The 17,886-nt window shown below is 38.7% G+C and overlaps 1 protein-coding gene across 2 annotated transcripts in view; it reads right to left on the bottom strand.

Moving 5' to 3' along the window:
• Window positions 1–3,347: 3,347 nt before the first annotated feature.
• Uba3 (ubiquitin like modifier activating enzyme 3) overlaps window positions 3,348–17,886 on the bottom strand; it is a 41,276-nt gene continuing 26,737 nt past the window's right edge. For both annotated transcript variants that reach the window (XM_045136035.1, XM_045136036.1), the window contains 9 exons: window positions 17,585–17,687; window positions 17,350–17,463; window positions 7,645–7,698; window positions 6,424–6,460; window positions 6,257–6,338; window positions 5,327–5,427; window positions 4,822–4,885; window positions 4,669–4,723; window positions 3,348–4,215 (listed from right to left, as the gene is read on the bottom strand). In XM_045136035.1, the coding sequence (XP_044991970.1) occupies window positions 4,127–4,215; window positions 4,669–4,723; window positions 4,822–4,885; window positions 5,327–5,427; window positions 6,257–6,338; window positions 6,424–6,460; window positions 7,645–7,698; window positions 17,350–17,463; window positions 17,585–17,687 (699 nt within the window). In that variant the 3' untranslated portion in view covers window positions 3,348–4,126. The remainder of the gene's footprint in view (window positions 4,216–4,668; window positions 4,724–4,821; window positions 4,886–5,326; window positions 5,428–6,256; window positions 6,339–6,423; window positions 6,461–7,644; window positions 7,699–17,349; window positions 17,464–17,584; window positions 17,688–17,886) is intronic.

Below are 17,886 nucleotides of genomic sequence, written 5' to 3'. Positions count from 1 at the left end.
GGGAGGCAGAGTAAGAGGATCACCATGAGTTCGAGGCCACCCTGAGAGTACATAGTGAGTTTCAGGTCAGCCTGAGCTAGAGTGAGACCCTACCTCGAAAAACAAAAACAAACAAAAAAAATGCAGATTTTCACTTTAGCTCAGCTGACCTGGAATTCACTATGTAGTCTCAGGGTAGCCTCAAACTCAAAGCAATCCTCTTACCTCTGCCTCCCAAATGCTGAGATTAAAGGTGTGCACCACCACACCCTGCTCAGACTTAAAAAAAAAGGTGGGGGGCCTGGGACATAGCTTAGAGGTTAAGACATTTGACTGAGAAGTCAGAGGACCCAGATTCAATTCCTCAAGACCCACATAAACCAGATGTACAAGGTGATGCCTCTGGAGTTTGTTTGCAGCAGTTGAAGGCCCTGGTGTGCCCATTCTCTCTCTCTCTCTCTCTACCTACCTAGCAAGCTGCCTCAAAAAAACTCCCAACAGCTAGGCATGGTTGGCACACACCTTTAATCCCAGCACTTAGGAGGACTGCCATGAGTTGGAGGCCACCCTGAGACTAAATAGGGAATTCCAGGTTAGCCTGAGCTAGCGGGAGACCCTACCTCAAAAAAAAAGAAGGAACTTATGTCTTGAACCCAGGCCCTGCAATGCTACATATGAGGATGTCACCCCTTGGTCAGAGCTTTAGGCCATTGAAGCCAGCAGCTGGGTCTCATTCATCTTGGATCTCCAGCCCCCAGCCCAGTGGCTTCTGAGCCATAGCAGACTTGACTCTTTCTTTGTTCAATCCACCATCACACAAGTCCACTAAGGCCTACAAACAGTGTATCACACAGTTATTTGAGCTGAGTTCCAGGGGAATATCACAGGAACATGTGCAGACTGAGTATAGACAGTGAAATGCAAGCCAGCTTGGGATCTTATCTGTCTGTCTGTCCATCTGTCCATCCATCCATCCATCTGTCCATTTGTCAAGCAGAATTTCTAGAGGACTTGGTAATCTAACCAAGGCTTCATGGTGGGTGTTGGCACAGCCTATCTCACAGAATTGATGACTTCACGTGAACTGGAATTAAGAACTGCTGAATTAGTTACACTTAACTATTGCATTGAATTAATCATCACTACCTATCAATTGTACTTTCTCTTTACATAGTATCACTTAACAAAAGGCCAGGGTTCTTCTGAAACTGATAAAACTCTTGACTAGGGCACAGGGAGGCTGGAAGCTGGAGGGGGACTGTTCCAAGAGTGAGGCATGAGTGGTGCAAAGGCCCTGAGGGTGGAAAAGACGATGTGTCTGTATGTGGTCTGAGATGGTCATGATGGCAGCTGGGTAAGCAAAGAGGGATGGTCTTGAGTGAGCCTGGGCAGCGGATTTTAGAGCTTGTGACACTGACACAAAGGAGTTTGTCTGGGAGCAAGCACTGTGAGGGTCTGAGAGTAAATGTTCTAGGCTGGTGTGCTACATGCTATGTCTGTTGTGTAGTCTACTTTATTTTGTATTATTCGCTTCATTTTGTCTTGACTGCATATGTGATTTGCATTATTAACCATGGCTGCTAGAATAAAGTCAGAGAAATGGGGACTTAAAAAAAAAAACTGGGCTGGAGAGATGGCTTAATGGTAAAGGCGCTTGCCTGCAAAGCCAAAGGACTCAGGTTCAACTCTCCAGGACCCTCGTAAGCCAGATGCACCAAGCTGGTGCATGTGCATGTGTCTGGAGTTCACTTGCAGCAGCTGGAGACCCTGGCACACCCATTCTCTCTCTCTGCCTCTTTCTCCCTCCCTTTCTCAAATAATAAATAACATGAATATTAAATTAAAAAAAAAAAACTGCAAAGAATGAAAGCATGTTTTGGTGTTGGGTGTGGTGACGCATGCCTTTAATTCCAGCATTTAAGAGGCAAAGGTAGGAGAATCACCTTGAGTTTGAGGCCACCCAGAGACTATATAGTGAATTCCAGGTCAGTCTGGGCTAAAGTGAGACCCTTCTTCTAAAAACCAAAAGGTGGTGGTGGTGGGGAAGCATGCTTTGCACTTTCCAAATGAGTTACCACAATGTAGTTTTTTATTTTATTTATTTATTTATTTGGAGAGGGAGAGGGACAGAATTGGTGCACCAGGACCTCTAGCCACTGCAAACGAACTCCAGACACATGAACCAACTAGTGCATCTGGCTTTACGTGGGCACTGTGGAACTGAACCTGGGTCCTTAGACTTTGCAGGCAAGTACCTTAACCACTGAGTCATCTCTCCAGCCCACAACTCAGCTGTTGTTAGAATTTGTCTTTAATTTTAGGCTTAGTCTTTTTGAAAAAACAAAGACGTGTGAAGAGTCCTTAGTATAAAAATATAGTTATCTAGCTGGGCGTGGTAGCACAAGCCTTTAATCCCAGCATTCAGGAGGCAAAGGTAGGAGAATCACAGTGAATTCAAGGCCACCCTGAGACTACATAGTGAATTCCAGGTCAGCCTGGACTAGAGTGAAACCCCAACTCAAACAAAAAATAAACAAACTATACACACACACACACACACACACACACACACACACACACACACACACACAGAGGCTGGAGAGACAGCCTAGCAGTTAAGGCGCTTGCCTGTGAAGCTTAAGGATCCAGGTTCGATCCTCCAGGTCCCACATAAGCCAGATGCACAAGGTGGCACATGCATCTGGAGTTTGTTTGCAGCGGCTACATGCCCTGCATATGCCCATTCTCTCTCTCTCTCTCTGTCTCTAATAAATAAAATAAAAATAAATCTTAAAAAATAACATATGCATATAGTTATCCCATTTCATGTCATTATGCTGTCTTTACTATGGAAATCACTGTAGCAAAAGTAGTAATTTAAGTACACTTAAAAATCTGGCATTAGCAATTCTGTTAAATATTTAAAGAAAACTAGGCTGCAGAGACAGCTTGGTGGCTAAAGGCACTAATGGCCTTAGTTTGATTCCCCAGTACCCATATAAGACCAGATACGCAAAGTAGCACATGCATCTGGAGTTTGTTTGCAATGCTAAGAGGGCCTGGTGCCTCCATTCATATCTCCCCCCCCCTTCCTCCCTCTCTCCTTGCAAATAAATTTAAAAAATTGAAAAACTATTCTTATATCTTTTTTTTGTTTTGTTTTGTTTTTTTTTGAGGTAGGGTCTCACTGTAGCCCAGGCTGACCTGGAATTCACTATGGAGTCTCAGGGTGGCTTCAAACTCACAGTGATCCTCTGCCTCCCAGTGCTGGGGTTAAAGACAGGCGGCACTATGCCCGGCCATTCTTACATCTTTATGGAACTATTTACTATCATTAATATACTTAAAAAGAGTTTTTGAAAAAAGTAGACAATGTATAATTTTATTAATAAATAGTGCAAATGCATCAGTGATAACTGTTTAAACATTAATTTTTTAAACAGCCATGTGTTGGTTTAAATTTGTGCATACTGGCCTCTATGGCACTGCAAATAACACATAAAAATATTTCCCATTTCATGCACAAATATTTAGCTATAATACTGTTTACAAATTATTATGGACAAGATAAATTTTGTTATAATATACATTTGGATAACCACAATTTAAATGGATATTAAATCAAGAAACAGCCCATGTTCAATACACTCCAGATATTGTTATAATTTTTAATGCTATTTTAAAACTTATTTCCTCATTTCAATTAAAGGACACATCTTTTGTACATGTGGTTGTTCAAATGAAAGCTGAGAAAGGCATTTTTTTGACTACAATATAACTTACACAAAAGAGAGATTTGCCTCCTCCTTTAAAGAAGCAACACATTTGCTCAAAAACTTTCTCTCCATGCATTACTTCCCATATTACTAATGAAAACATGTATAAGCACCAACCCCAAAGTTCAGTCTTCAAGAGAAAGTTACAAAGTTAAAGAAGGGTAGCTTGCTGTGTGTGTGTGGTGTGTGTGTGTGCGTGCGCATGTGTGCATATATATATATAAAAGTCAAATTCTCATGACACCAATGCTAAAAGTGGTATCAATTAAATTTCCATTTCGGTGGGGTCCCCTGCTCTTCAATCAGATTTTTTAGCATTCATAAAGAATATTATTTCTACAAGTTTTCCATTATGTACAGATTTATTTTCCTTAGGAAGTAAAATGAAGTTTGAAAAGTACAGTTTGAGGTGTGGTGACATCAGCAACAGCCAGTTCCTGTCCATCAACAAGCCCTAATTCTAAAATAGAAAAAAGTATAATTAATGTAAGACAAACAAACAAAAAAAAACCCACATATACATAACAAAGTATACTTTTCTGATCCAGATAAGTTTTAAAATTCTATTCTATTAAAGCAGGATAATATTTGATTTATTGTAGGCTTTTTTTAGTTTTCTACTAAAAAAAACAATCAACTTTATTATTTCTATAGATATAAATAATTATGAGCTGATCATGGATTGAAAACAAAACTAATCTGAGCTACATCAAAGAGAACCTATCTCAAAACACCAAGGACTGGTGATATAACACAGTGTGGTAGGTCATTTGCAGACCAAATGCAAAGATTGGATTTGGCATTGCAAAAGAGATACATGGAGATGGGTAAAACACAAATCAGGAATAAGCACTTTATATTTCTATCAAAAAATTAAAAACCATATATACACATACATATTTTCTTAAAATACCTTTCAATGTCTTCGAAAGATTTGGCCTTGTTCGTTCTTCGATAGAGGTTACTGACTAGAAAACATCATTATTTTAGTGGATAGCACATTAAAATGAAATTTAGCTATTAACATAATGTTCTGAATAAAATTAAATATGAATATACTACTCACCTGTAAGTAAAGTGTTCTATTTTTCCCCTCTAATGTGGCCGTGATAGCTGGTGATTTCATTTGCCTAAATATAATCAAGAGAAAAAAGTAACAAATATTTCATTTTAAAATTCTTTTTTTTTTTTGGTTTTTTGAGGTAGAGTCTCACTCTGGCTCAAGCTGACCTGGAATTCACTATGTAGTCTCAGGGTGGCCTCAAACTCACGGCGCTCCTCCTACCTCTGCTTCCCGAGTGCTGGGATTAAAGGCGTGCGCCACCATGCCCGGCACAAAATTCTTATTTTTAATTTTTAAAAAATTTTTCACAGCCAGGCATGGTGGTGCACGCCTTTAATCCTAGCACCCGGAAGGCAGAGGTAGGAGGACTGCTATGAGTTCCAGGCAACCCAGAGAATACATAGTAAATTCCAGGATAGCCTCAACTAGAGCGAGACCCCACCTTAAAAAAAAAAAAACAACAACAAAATAAGATTTTCATAATATAACAAATCCTCAGAACACTTACAAAGCAGCACTATTGGTTAGATAATCCAAAACCTCTTGCAGTTTAGCTGATGGAGAAAACTCAATATTTTGAGGAAGCTGGCTACATGCTGGGCAGTTTTCCTAAAAAATTAAACATAATTTACATTAGTATATGAACCAGTATCAATATCTATATAGACAAAAAACTGGAAATCAATTTTTTTATAACTTTGTATATTTCCTATGAAAATTTTTTCATGTTTTAAATAAAGTCTATTTTGTTGTTGTTTTCAAGGTAGGGTCTTACTCTAGCCCAAGTTGACCTGGACTTCACTATGTAGTCCCAAACTGGCCTTGGACTCACAGTATTCCTCCTACCTCTGCCTCTGAGTGCAGGGATTAAAGGTATGCACTACCACACCCAGCTTTAAACCTTTTTTCTTTGTTGTTGTTGTTTTTAGAGGTAGGGTCTCACTCTAGCCCAGACTGACCTGGAATTCACTATGGAGTCTCAGGGTGGCCTCAAACTCACGGCAATCCTCCTACCTCTGCCTCCTGAGTGCTGGGATTAAAGGCGTGCACTACCACACCCGGCTTTAAATCTATTTTTATAATAGATCCATCCAACAGAGTTCATTTGCCATAGCTGAAGGCCATATTCTTTCTTTCTGTCTGTCTAACTGTCTATCTTCCTCTCTTTCTCTGCTTACAAATACAAAAATATTTTGGGCTGGGGAAATGGCTCAGCAGTTAAGGCAATTGCCTGCAAAGCCTAATGACACAGGTTCAATTCCCCAGTACACATGTAAGCCAGATGCACAAAATGGTATGTGCATCTGGAGTTTGCAGTAACTAGAGGTCCTGGAGCACCCATTCTCATTCATGTTTTTTTATTCTCTCACTCTCTCCTTGTAAATAAATAAATATAAGAATTTTTTTTAATTATTTCCATTATTCGTACACTACTAACCTTTCTCTCAGCTTCAAATGTGTATGTGTACAGCCCATCTACATCATTGAATACCAAGTAATTATTAAGGGGAATGTATGCACTGTAATGAGAAAAAGTCCATAATTATCTTACTTAGCCAAGTCACAACACGGATTTATATACATAGTTAAAATAAAATTCATTACCTTGTGGCTATTTTAAAAACCTCAGTGGCACACACAGCTGAAGGGGGGAAAAATAAAAGGCACTCAATGAAAATGAGGTACTTAAAAAGCCAGTTTTAGATAAGAAAAAATAATGTGGTTATCTTTGGTAGAGTCTCACTCTAGCTCAGGCTGACCTGGAATTCACTATGGAGTCTCAGGGCAGCCTTGAACTCATAGCATCCTCCTATTTCTGCTTCCCAAGTGCTGGGATTAAAGGCGTGTACCACCATACCCAGCTCAAATAAAGTTTTAATTGCTACTTATGAAAAATAATCTTAAATATAGAAAGTACCAACTTGTATGCTTGCTTCATGTAATCCAGACAATATATATTTTTTCCTTCTTAGATTAATGAGCATTCAACATGATTAAAAAGATATGATATCAATAATCCCACCTAAGACCCTCAGCAAAATTAGGGAGGTGTCTTTGTGTGTAACCTTTTTATTAAAAGAAAAATCAATAAATTAAAAAAATATATGGTACTAGATCAGAGAAGAATCTGGCTTCTCCTTATCTCTTGCCTAAAGGAGTTACATAGACATATTTTTCCATAAACAATCTGAACCCCTCCTTGGTAAGGAGCATTCCTGGAGGTTTAAATCAGATCCTAATATTATGGTTGGTTAAGGTCAGCCCCAAAACTTGGTGTCATGGCTGGTTAGCTCAGCACCCATTTATAAATGACCACAATTTGGATCACAGTGTGGATTTTACACCTTCTTACCTCCTTCTTGGCAGGAGCGGTATTTCACCCTCTTCTCTTAATCTAATAAAGTCTCTCTAAACCTGAACAAAGAAGATATGGCAGCCAGGTGTCGTGGCCCACACCTTTAATCCCAGCACTCTGAAGGCAGAGGTAGGAGGATCACTGTGAATCTAAGGCCAGCCTAAGACTACATAGTGAATTCCAGGTCAGCCTGGGCTACTGGACTGGAGTGAAACCCTACTTCCAAAAACCAAAAAATAAAAAAAAGATATGGCACTAAAATGTTCCTTTACTGTAAGTACTTTATTTAAAACAATATTGATACCAAAAAAATATACTAGGGATCCAACAGCTTATTTAGTTTAGACAGGTTAATTTACACCTTACTCTAGAACACAAGTAGCTACAGAAATGTTAATTTAGATATTGAGTGAAAAAACAAAGGGAAAAAAAGAAAACGAAACTCAGAGGCAGTATTTTTTTTTCCTTACCTGCAATGACAGCATTTGTGGAAGCTACTGCAGGAATGATTCGTTTTACTACCCCTGAAAAAATTAACTAGTTAAAATGAGGCCATTTCTTTTTAAAATTATCCTAAATTAAAAGGACTTAATTAAATCATTAAATCAAATTGTGTTTTTTCTACATAGTACTATGATTATTCAATATCATATTTTCATAATTTACTTTTAAAAACTTTTACACAAGGAATAAACTTAAGTATAGCAAAGCATGTGGTGTGTACTTACAATCCCAGCAGTGGGGAGGCTGGTGTGGGAGGATTAAAGGAATTTGAGGCCAGCCTGGGCTATATAAAGAGACCATATCTCTAAAAAATCAAATTAAAAAAATAAAATCAGTGGTTCTAAAATGTGAATGAGCTTGGTGTGTTCACAGAACACAGAAACAAATTAATGTAGGAAGAAGGTAGGAAAACAAGAAATGGGTATGAAGGGAATCTTAAAGTGATATTATTAGACCATTAGTCTAATAAAAGGACATAATCACAGAAGAGACATGAAAGATTTGCTGGCCTCAAATTCCTTTAATTCCGTATCAGCCTCCTCACAATTGCATACGTTGTGGTGGTTTTTACTGATTATGTATATTACTCTGTTGAAGTTTAGAATTTGCCAGTAAATTATTTCACCCAGTCCACTAGAATACTTGCTTAGCAAGCACACTCAACACTTAGGATTACTTCTGTGGCTTGGTTAACGGACAAGAGCTATACCTGGGCACCTTGAACTCACATCCTGAGGGTATATAGAGTGGGTTGCCATGTCTGGGAACATGGCAGATAAGTAGAAAACCCAAGCATTAAATCAATTCCAGATTTAAAAGTCACTACAACATAAAGCAAGAAACTCAAAGAATCAAGACAATACAGTCCCACCCAAAACTATAAATTCATGAGAAATGATCAGCAATGAGACTGTTTTAGATGAAATGCCTAACAAAGATTTCAAGACAATGATGGTATCTATGCTCAAAGAAATGAGAGAAGAACTGAAGGGGATCAAAGAAGAAAACAAACTTCTGAAAGAGAAAACAAGAAACCAGCTTAATGAAATAAAGTGGTTATTACAAGACACGAGTAAGGAAACAGAAATACTGAAGAAAAACCAGGCCGAAATCCTAGCTCTGAAGAATACAGTTAATGAAATGAAAAAAAAAAAAAAACCAAAAAAAAAAAACCAAACAAACAAACAAAAAAACCTCTGTGGGAAGTCTCACCAGTAGAATGGATGAAAGAGAGAACAGAATATCTAAACTGGAAGACCAGGTGGCAGATCTAATAGAGTATAACACAGAGAAAGACAAGCAAATAGCAAGGTATGAATGGGAATTTCAAGATATCCGGACACTATGAAAAGATCAATGATAAGAATTCAGGGTATAACAGGAGAATTTCGATCCATAGGCTTAGTAGGTGTTTTCAACAAAATCGTAGAGAAAAATCTTCCCGGAATTGGGAAAGAAATGCCAATGCAGATACAAGAAGCTTTTATTTATTTATTTATTATTTTTTTTTAAATAAATTTTATTTATTTATTTATTTGAGAGCAACAGACACAGAGAGAAAGATAGAGGGAGAGAGAGAGAGAATGGGCGCACCAGGGCTTCCAGCCTCTGCAAACGAACTCCAGACGCGTGCGCCCCCTTGTGCATCTGGCTAACGTGGGATCTGGGGAACCAAGCCTCGAACCGGGGTCCTTAGGCTTCACAGGCAAGCGCTTAACCACTAAGCCATCTCTCCAGCCCACAAGAAGCTTTTAGAACACCAAACAGACAAAACCTGGAAAGAACCTCTCCTCACCATGTTATAATTAAACTACGAAACACACAAACCAAAGAAAATATATTGAAAGCAGTTAGAGAGAAAAAGCAAACCACCTACAAAGGCAAGCCCATCAGAATAATGGCAGATTACTTAACACAAACTTTAAAAGCCAGAAGGGCTTGGAATGATGTATTCCAAGTTCTGAAAGGTAACAACTGTCAACCAAGATTACTTTATCCTGCAAAGATATATATCCAAATTGTTTGTTTGTTTGTTTTTGATTTTTCAAGGTAGGGTCTTACTCTAGCCCAGGCTGACCTGGAATTCACTATGGAGTCTCAGGGTGGCCTCGAACTCATGGCGATCCTCCTACCTCTGCCTCCCAAGAGCTGGGATTAAAGGCTTGCGCCACCACACCCGGCTATATATATTCAAATTGATGGAGAAATGAGGACATTCCAGAACAAAAACAGGCTAAAGGAATTTATGACAACTAAACCAGCTTTACAGAAAATAGTTGAAGGAATTCTTAATGCCAGAGAGAAAGCAAAACATACACAGGAGGAAATAGGAAAAAATAAACCACACTCAACAGTTAAATGAGTAAAGGGAAAATAGGAAACACTACAAAATAATAATAATAAATGCATACCTTTCAATAATAACTCTTATTATCAATGGCCTCAATGCACTATCCAAAAAAAAAACAGGCTTGTAGACTGGATTAAAAGGCAGGATCCGCCGGGTGTGGTGGCGCATGTCTTTATTCCCAGCTCTCGGGAGGCAGAGGTAGGAGGATCGCCATGAGTTCAAGACCACCCCGAGACTCTATAGTGAATTCCAGGTCAGCCTGGGCTAGAGTGAGACCCTACCTCAAAAAACCAAAAAAAAAAAGGGGGGGGGTCAGGATCCTACTGTTTGTTGCCTCCAGGAAACTCATCTCTCAATAAAAGATAGACACCAACCTTAGAGTGAAAGGATGGAAAATGGTATTTCAAGCAAATGGGCCTAGGAAACAAGCAGGGGTTGTTATCCTAATATCTGACAGGATTGACTTCAAACCAACATTAGTGAGGAAAGATAAAGGAGGTCATTTTATACCGATTAAAGGAACACTCCAACAGGAGGGCATGAGAATCCTAAACATATATGCACCTAACATGGGGGCTCCCAGTTTCATCAAACAAACACTATTAGACTTAAGGTCACAGATAACATCAAACCCAATGTAGTGGGAGAGCTCAATACCCCACTCTCATCAATTGACAGATCATCCCAGCAAAAAAAAGAGAGAACTTCCGGTTAAGATGGTGGCATAGGAACCATGCCAAAGGAGCCTAGGGGAGAAAAAGCCAAAGAAAACCCAGCAAAATACACACTTTTACTAAAAAGTGAGGTGTATAAGAAATTAAAACAGCAGCAAAAAAGTAGGAGAAATCCAGAGCATCCAGAGCCCACACAGGCAGGCCAAAGCAGCTCCAGCAGTGGAAGCGGCGGTGGAGCGGCTCTGGCAGCAACAACAGCAGCTCCAGCAGTGGAAACAACAGCTCCAGCAGCAGCAGCAGCAGCTTTGGCAGCAGCAGCAGCAGCAGCAGCAACGGCTGCTATAGCAGTGGCGGATTCAGCAGTGGCAGCTTTGGCAGCAGCAGCAGCTCCAGCAGCAGCAGCGACGGCTATAGCAGCGGCAGATCCTGCAGTGGCAGCTTCAACAGCAGTAGTGGTGGAACTAGCAACGCAGCTTCAGCAGCAGCAGTGGCAGATCAAGCAGTGGTGGATCCAGCAGCAGCAGCGGGGGTGCCCATCTTCAGGGCCACAGTTGCCAGGCTCGGTTTGCCCCACAGGAAAAGCCAGTGCCCAGCTCCAGAAAACGGAACAGCAGTCTAGTGACCCAGCTAGCCTACTTGACTGACACCAAAATCATCCAAAAAAGTAACTGGGATTGCACCAGGGAAGGGTCTCACTTGGTCACAAGCTGACTTGGAACCCTCAACAGAACAGAAATCTTAACCTCTTTGTTGATAGAGGATCTGGTTGTTATATTACCTACTCTGGCATTCTCGGTGCTGTTTTTGTACAGTGTTTAGTTAAATTTTAGAATCTACCTGTATTTTGTTCCACTCAGCCTACTTGAATACTCCCATAGCAGGGAAACTCAACCCCCAGAAGCACCTTTCTAGATACTCTGAAAGTCTTAAGAGCCACACCTAACACCTTAAGCTCCCACCCTAAAAATATATAACATCAAATCAATTGATACAGCTAAGAATACCCAACTAGCTAGAAAATCCAAGCACTAAATTGATCCAAGATGCAAAAATATACACATCATAACACAAGAAACACCAAAAATCAAGACAATATAAATCCACCAAAAAGTAGTAATGCATCAGAAATGACCTCTGATGAGAACGAGTTAGAGGAAATGCCTGAGAAAAATTTCAAAAGAATGATTGTAAATATGTTCAAAGAAGTCAAAGAAGAAATCAAAGTAATCAAAGAGGAGATCAGAGTAATCAAAGAGGAAATCAAAGGAATCAAAGAAGACACAGGACACCAATTTAACAAAATAAAGAAGTTCATACAAGACATAAATAAGGAAATAGAAATAATAAAGAAAAACCAGTCAGAATTACTAGCAATGAAGAACACAGTTAATGAAATAAAAAACACTGTAGAAAATCTCACCAGTAGAATGGATGAAGGAGAGGACAGAATATCTAAGCTAGAAGACCAGGTGGCAGATCTAACATACTGATATTCGGTCACTATGAAAAGAGCAAAGAATTCAGGGCATAACAGAAGGAGAAGAATCTCACTCCAAAGGCATAGTAGGCACCCTCAACAAAATCATAGAACTTCCCCCAAATTGGGAAAGAGGTGCCAATGCAGATACAGGAAGCCTTTAGAACACCAGCCAGGTAAAACCTGGAAAGAACTTCTCTTCGCCATATTATAATCAAACTCCCAAACACACAATCCAAAGAAAAAGTATTGAAAGCAGTTAGAGAAAAAAATCAAGTTACCTACAAAGGCAAGCCCATCAGGATTATAGCAGATTACTCAACACAAACGATAAAAGCCAGAAGGGGCTTGGAGTGATATATTCCAAATTCTGAAAGACAACTGTCAACCAAGGTTACTTTATCCTGCAAAGCTATCCATTCAAATACATGGAAGAATATTCCATGACAAAAACAGGCTAAAGGAGTATTTGAAGACAAAACCAGCTCTACAGAAAATACTTGAAAGAATCCTCCATGCCGAAGAGAAGGAAAAGCACACATATATGGAACCTGGAAAAAAGCAAGCACTACTCAAATACTACTTAACACAAGCAAAGGTAGAACCATAACCACAATAAAAAAAATGGCAAACATAAATACACACCTTTAAATAATATCTCTGCATATCAATGGCCTCAATGCCCCAACAAAGAGACATAGGTTTGCAGACTGGGTTAAAAAGCAGGATCCTACAATTTGTTGTATCCAAGAAACTCACCCTTCTACAAAGGATGGCCATTATCTTAGGGTGAAAGGTTGGAAAACAGTGTTTCAAGCAAATGGGCCTAGAAAACAAGCAGGGGTTGCTATCCTAATATCTGACAAGGTAGACTTCAGTCCAATGTTAGTCAAGAAAGATAAGGAAGGTCACTTTATACTGATTAAGGGCACACTCCAACAGGAGGACATTACAATCCTAAGCATATATGTACCTAACATGGGGGCTCCCAAATTCGTCAAACAAACACTATTAGAACTAAGGTCACAGATAACACCAAACACAGTAGTAGTGGGTGACTTCAACACCCCACTCTCATCAATTGACAGGTCATCTCAGGAAAAAATAAACAGAGAGGCATCTGGACTAAATGAGGTCAGAGAAGGAATGGACCTAACAGACATATATAGGACATTTCATCCAAATGCTGCAGAATATACATTCTTTTCAGCAACACATGGAACATTCTCTAAAATAGACCATATATTAGGACACAAAGCAAATCTTAACAAATTCAGGAAAATTGAAGTAATTCCTTGGATTCTATCTGACCACAATGGAATCAACCTACAAACCAATAGCAAGAAAAGCTATAGAGTATCCACAAAATCATGGAAACTAAACAATACACTACTAAATGATGAATGAGTCAATAAATAAATCAAGAAAGAAATCAAAATATTTATAGATTCAAACGATAATGAGAACACAATATACCAAAATCTCTGGGACACAATGAAGGCAGTCCTAAGAGGTAAATTTATAGCTTTAAGTGCCTATATTAAGAAATTAGAAAGGTCGCAAGTAATGACATAATGCTTCACCTTAAAGCCTTGGAAAAAGAAGAACAAGGCAAACCAAAAACCAGTAGATGGGAAGAAATATTAAAGATTAGGGCAGAAATTGATGAAATAGAAACAAAAAAAATCCAAAGAATCAACAAAACAAAGAGTTGGTTTTCCCCAATGACTAGTGACGTAGAACATTTTTTTTTTTAGATGCTTATATGCCATTCGTATTTCTTCCTTTGAGAACTCTCTATTTAGCTCCATAGCCCATTTTTTGATTGGCTTGTTTGATTCCTTATTATTTAACTTTTTGAGTTCTTTGTATGTTCTAGATATTAATCCTCTATCAGATATATACCTGGCAAAGACTTTTCCCCATTCTGTAGGTTGCCTCTTTGCTTTATTCAGTGTCCTTTGTAGTACAAAATCTTTGTAATTTCATGAGGTCCCAGTGGTTAATCTGTGGTTTTATTCCTTGAGCAACTGGCGTTCTTTGCCAAGACCAATATGCTGAAGGGTTTCTCCTACTTTTTCCTCACAAATAAACAATTTAATGCTTCACTTCAAGGCCTTGTAAAAGAAGAACAAGGCAAACCAAAAATCAGGAGATAAGAAGAAATCATAAAGATTAGGGCAGAAATTAATGAAATAGAAACAAACAAACAAAAAAATCCAAAGAATCAACAAAACAGTTGGTTCTCTGAAAGGATGAGACTGATAAACCCTTAGCAAATATGACCAGAAGAAAGAGAGAAGAGCCAAAAATTAATAAAATTAGAAATGAAAAAGGCACCATTACAACAGATACCAAAGAAATACAATTATAAGGACATACTTTAAGAATACATATATGCCAAGTGGGAGATGGTAGTACACGCCTTTAATCCCCGCACTCAGGAGGCAAAGGTAGGAGGATAGCCATGAGGTCAAGACCACCCTGAATGAGTTCCAGATAAGCCTGAGCTAGAGTGAAACCCTGCCTCAAAAAACTAAAAAAAAAAAGAATATATATGCCTCTAAGTTTGAAAATCTGAAAGAAATGGATTTCTTTGATTCATATGACCCACCAAATTTTAATTAAGATGAGATAAACCATTTAAATAGACCTATAACAAGAACAGAGATCCAAGCAGTTTTAAAAAGTCTCCCAACCGGGCTGGAGAGATGGCTTAGTGGTTAGGCGCTTGCCTGTGATGCCTAAGAACCCCGGTTCAAGGCTTGATTCCCCAGGATCCACAGAGGGATGGATAATAAAAATGTAGTACATCTAAAACAATGGAGTTCTATTCAGTGGTTAAAAAAAAAAAAAAAAAAGAAAGAAAGAAATTATGGAATTTGCAGGGAAATAGATGGATCTGGAAAGGATTATACTAAATGAGGTAACCCAGGCTCAGAAAGCTCAACGTTGCATGGTCTCTCTTACATGTGGATCCTAGTTACAAATGTATAGGCTTGTGTTTGATCTGGAACCAAAATTCAGTAGCAAAGGCCCATAAGCTAGAAAAAGCCTATAAGGGAGGGAGGAGAGGGACGGTATTGTATATATGTAAGTAGAAGAACAGATTACAGGGAAGGGAAAGGCCTAAGCGAGGTCAGGGGAAGACAGTGTATAAAAGAATGGTGGGGGATGAGGGGTAGGGTCAATCAAAATTCAAGATATTTTGAATAAGATATATGAAAATCTACTTTCTTGAATAATGGCATACCCAGAAGCCATAGATTGTTAGTAGAAAATTTTCAGTGTCAGGGCTGGGATACCTTCCAGTGAATTGTTAGCCAGGGAGGTCCCTGTTGCCACCAAAACATTATAGGCTACTGCCAATGTCCTTGGCTTCCCGTTAGAGAGACGGTAAGACCCTACTGCTAAAGACTTCACATGCCAAAGCAGCAGAGTCACTGAGAAATCAAGTTGGTCCTGAGCACAAAACCTCCCTAAAGACCAGCCAACTGAAAGCTGGAAAAAACTGCACTGTATGCAGCCTTATGGGAGACAGAAGTCATCAGTGATGAAAACAATGGACACTGGAATCCTCAAGTTGGCCAGACAGGCCAAATGACTGAACAAGTGCAATGGTGGCATGTCTGCTCTGGGGGAAACCAACTGCTCTCTAATTGGCTGAAGGCCTGCTCTATGGGAGGGAATACGTGCCTGGAACTGAAAACCTAATCAAAAGCCTACAGCAGGGGAGGTCATGAGCTTTAGGGGCATAAAGCCTGCTCTTGTCTCAATAAATGCATATATTACTCTCACCAAATTACCCTGGAAGCACTACACTTAATGTTCATACTCATATATTAGTGCTTCTCTCACTTCTGGTTAGAGAAGTTTCTCATTTCAGATGGCAATGACCACTGGGATGACCCAAAAGGCAACACAGTGCTGAGAAGAAGGGTTGGAGGAGTGTTCAGGAATGAAACATCTCACACCCTCCAAGGCTCAGGGTTCACTGTGGAAGAGGCAGTGGAAAGAATGTAAGAGCCAAAGGAAGGATACCACTCCTTACATACAACTGTCCAGACAGAATTTGGCTTTGATAGCCAATACCTCACAGTGCCTAACAATAGCCAGACAAGACCCTCATAATAGGAGAAAATGATAATGACATCAAATTAAAAGAGAGACTAATGGAGAGGGAGAGGGGATAGGACAGACAGCAGAGTTATGAAGGGGAAAATGGGGGGGATGGGAAATAGCATGGTTTGTTGTCTGTAAGTATAAAAGTTGTCTATATATATATATAAGTAAATAAATAAATAAATATACATATATATATACTTATATACATACATATATATAATTAAAAAATAAAAGCCAAAAGAAAAAAATTAAAAAACAATAAAAATTTTTTAAAAATCTGTTCTACTTTGAGACTGTATCTATCACCAGAAATCTGTTCTGAAATATGACCAATCCTAGAATGCTGCATTCTGGCCTAAACAATCAAGTATGGAAAACTGGATGACTGGAATAGGATCACAGAACAACAGTTGAAGCCTTGCAGCATATCAGAAGGTTAAAGGAACTAGGGAGTCAACAGAGTGATAAAAGTGTGAAGATGGGGTGGTCACTGTGCTCAGTATGTTAAAAGCTATTATCTAAAAGGGAATTTAGATTATATATGGTATCAGGTAAAGCTCAAACAAAAGATAGAGATTTTTGCTTAAAATACAAGCTCAGACATGCACACATGCTCAATCTCTCCTTGGAAATAAATATATAAATATTTTTAAATATATAGATTATTTAAGTCTTATGCAATTTGATATAAGACTGCTCCCAAGAGGTACTGAATTCTTCTTCAGTTGAAAATAAAGTATACAGTTTTGAGTTTGAAGACAGTCTTTCAGTCTTATGTAACCAAGAGCCAATGATTTCATTAAATATCCCTTTCCAGAGGAAAATGAATTCTGCTGATCTTGGTTACCTCCTTCTTTGGAATAAACTGGAAATAATTGTTTTCATAGTTCTTAACTGAACCTCAAATGGATGACATTCTCTAAAATCACTTTTCAAATATTCTAATCCCCAATCCCATCCCCACCCACATATACCAGCATTCCCAAACCTGTAAAGAACTTTGGAAGAGTCCAAGATCATGATTCATGACAATTCACTGACTCACCTTGTGTGAGTCTATAGGTAACACCCCTAATATTGTATTGTGATGCTCGCTCTAGAGACTTTTGGAAAATCCACTGAATATGTTCGGGTTCATCTCCATCTAACAGAACCCCATCTGTTGGGAGAGAAAAAAAAGACATACCTCAGCAATCAGAGAGCAATTTTTTACTAAAATTATCCAAGTGACCAATACAGAAAATATGTATTTAATATGTCAGTCTTCTTAAGTTCATTACCTCCAAATGGCTGCTCCTTAGGCCACTGCAACATCCTTACATACTCAATACAATGTTCTGGTAGCCTGGGCATAGATGCAATGGTGCACATGGGGAAATTAACCTAAAACCACAGTTGGTCTTTTTTAGTGAACTTTAAATGAATTATTTTAAAATTTCATATACAGTTATAATTTAGTTTTCAACAGTCATTTCAGCTCTCTACTCATATAAGAAAAGTAAATTAAGAATGTTTTTAAACTAACATGGACACCTGAGTCACTTCAGTGGTGTGTTTAACAAGTCATGTTTGATATACATAC

Source organism: Jaculus jaculus, chromosome 16 (genome assembly GCF_020740685.1).
Source record: "Jaculus jaculus isolate mJacJac1 chromosome 16, mJacJac1.mat.Y.cur, whole genome shotgun sequence".
NCBI lineage: Eukaryota > Metazoa > Chordata > Mammalia > Rodentia > Dipodidae > Jaculus > Jaculus jaculus.
This window is presented reverse-complemented; position numbering and strand designations above follow the sequence as displayed.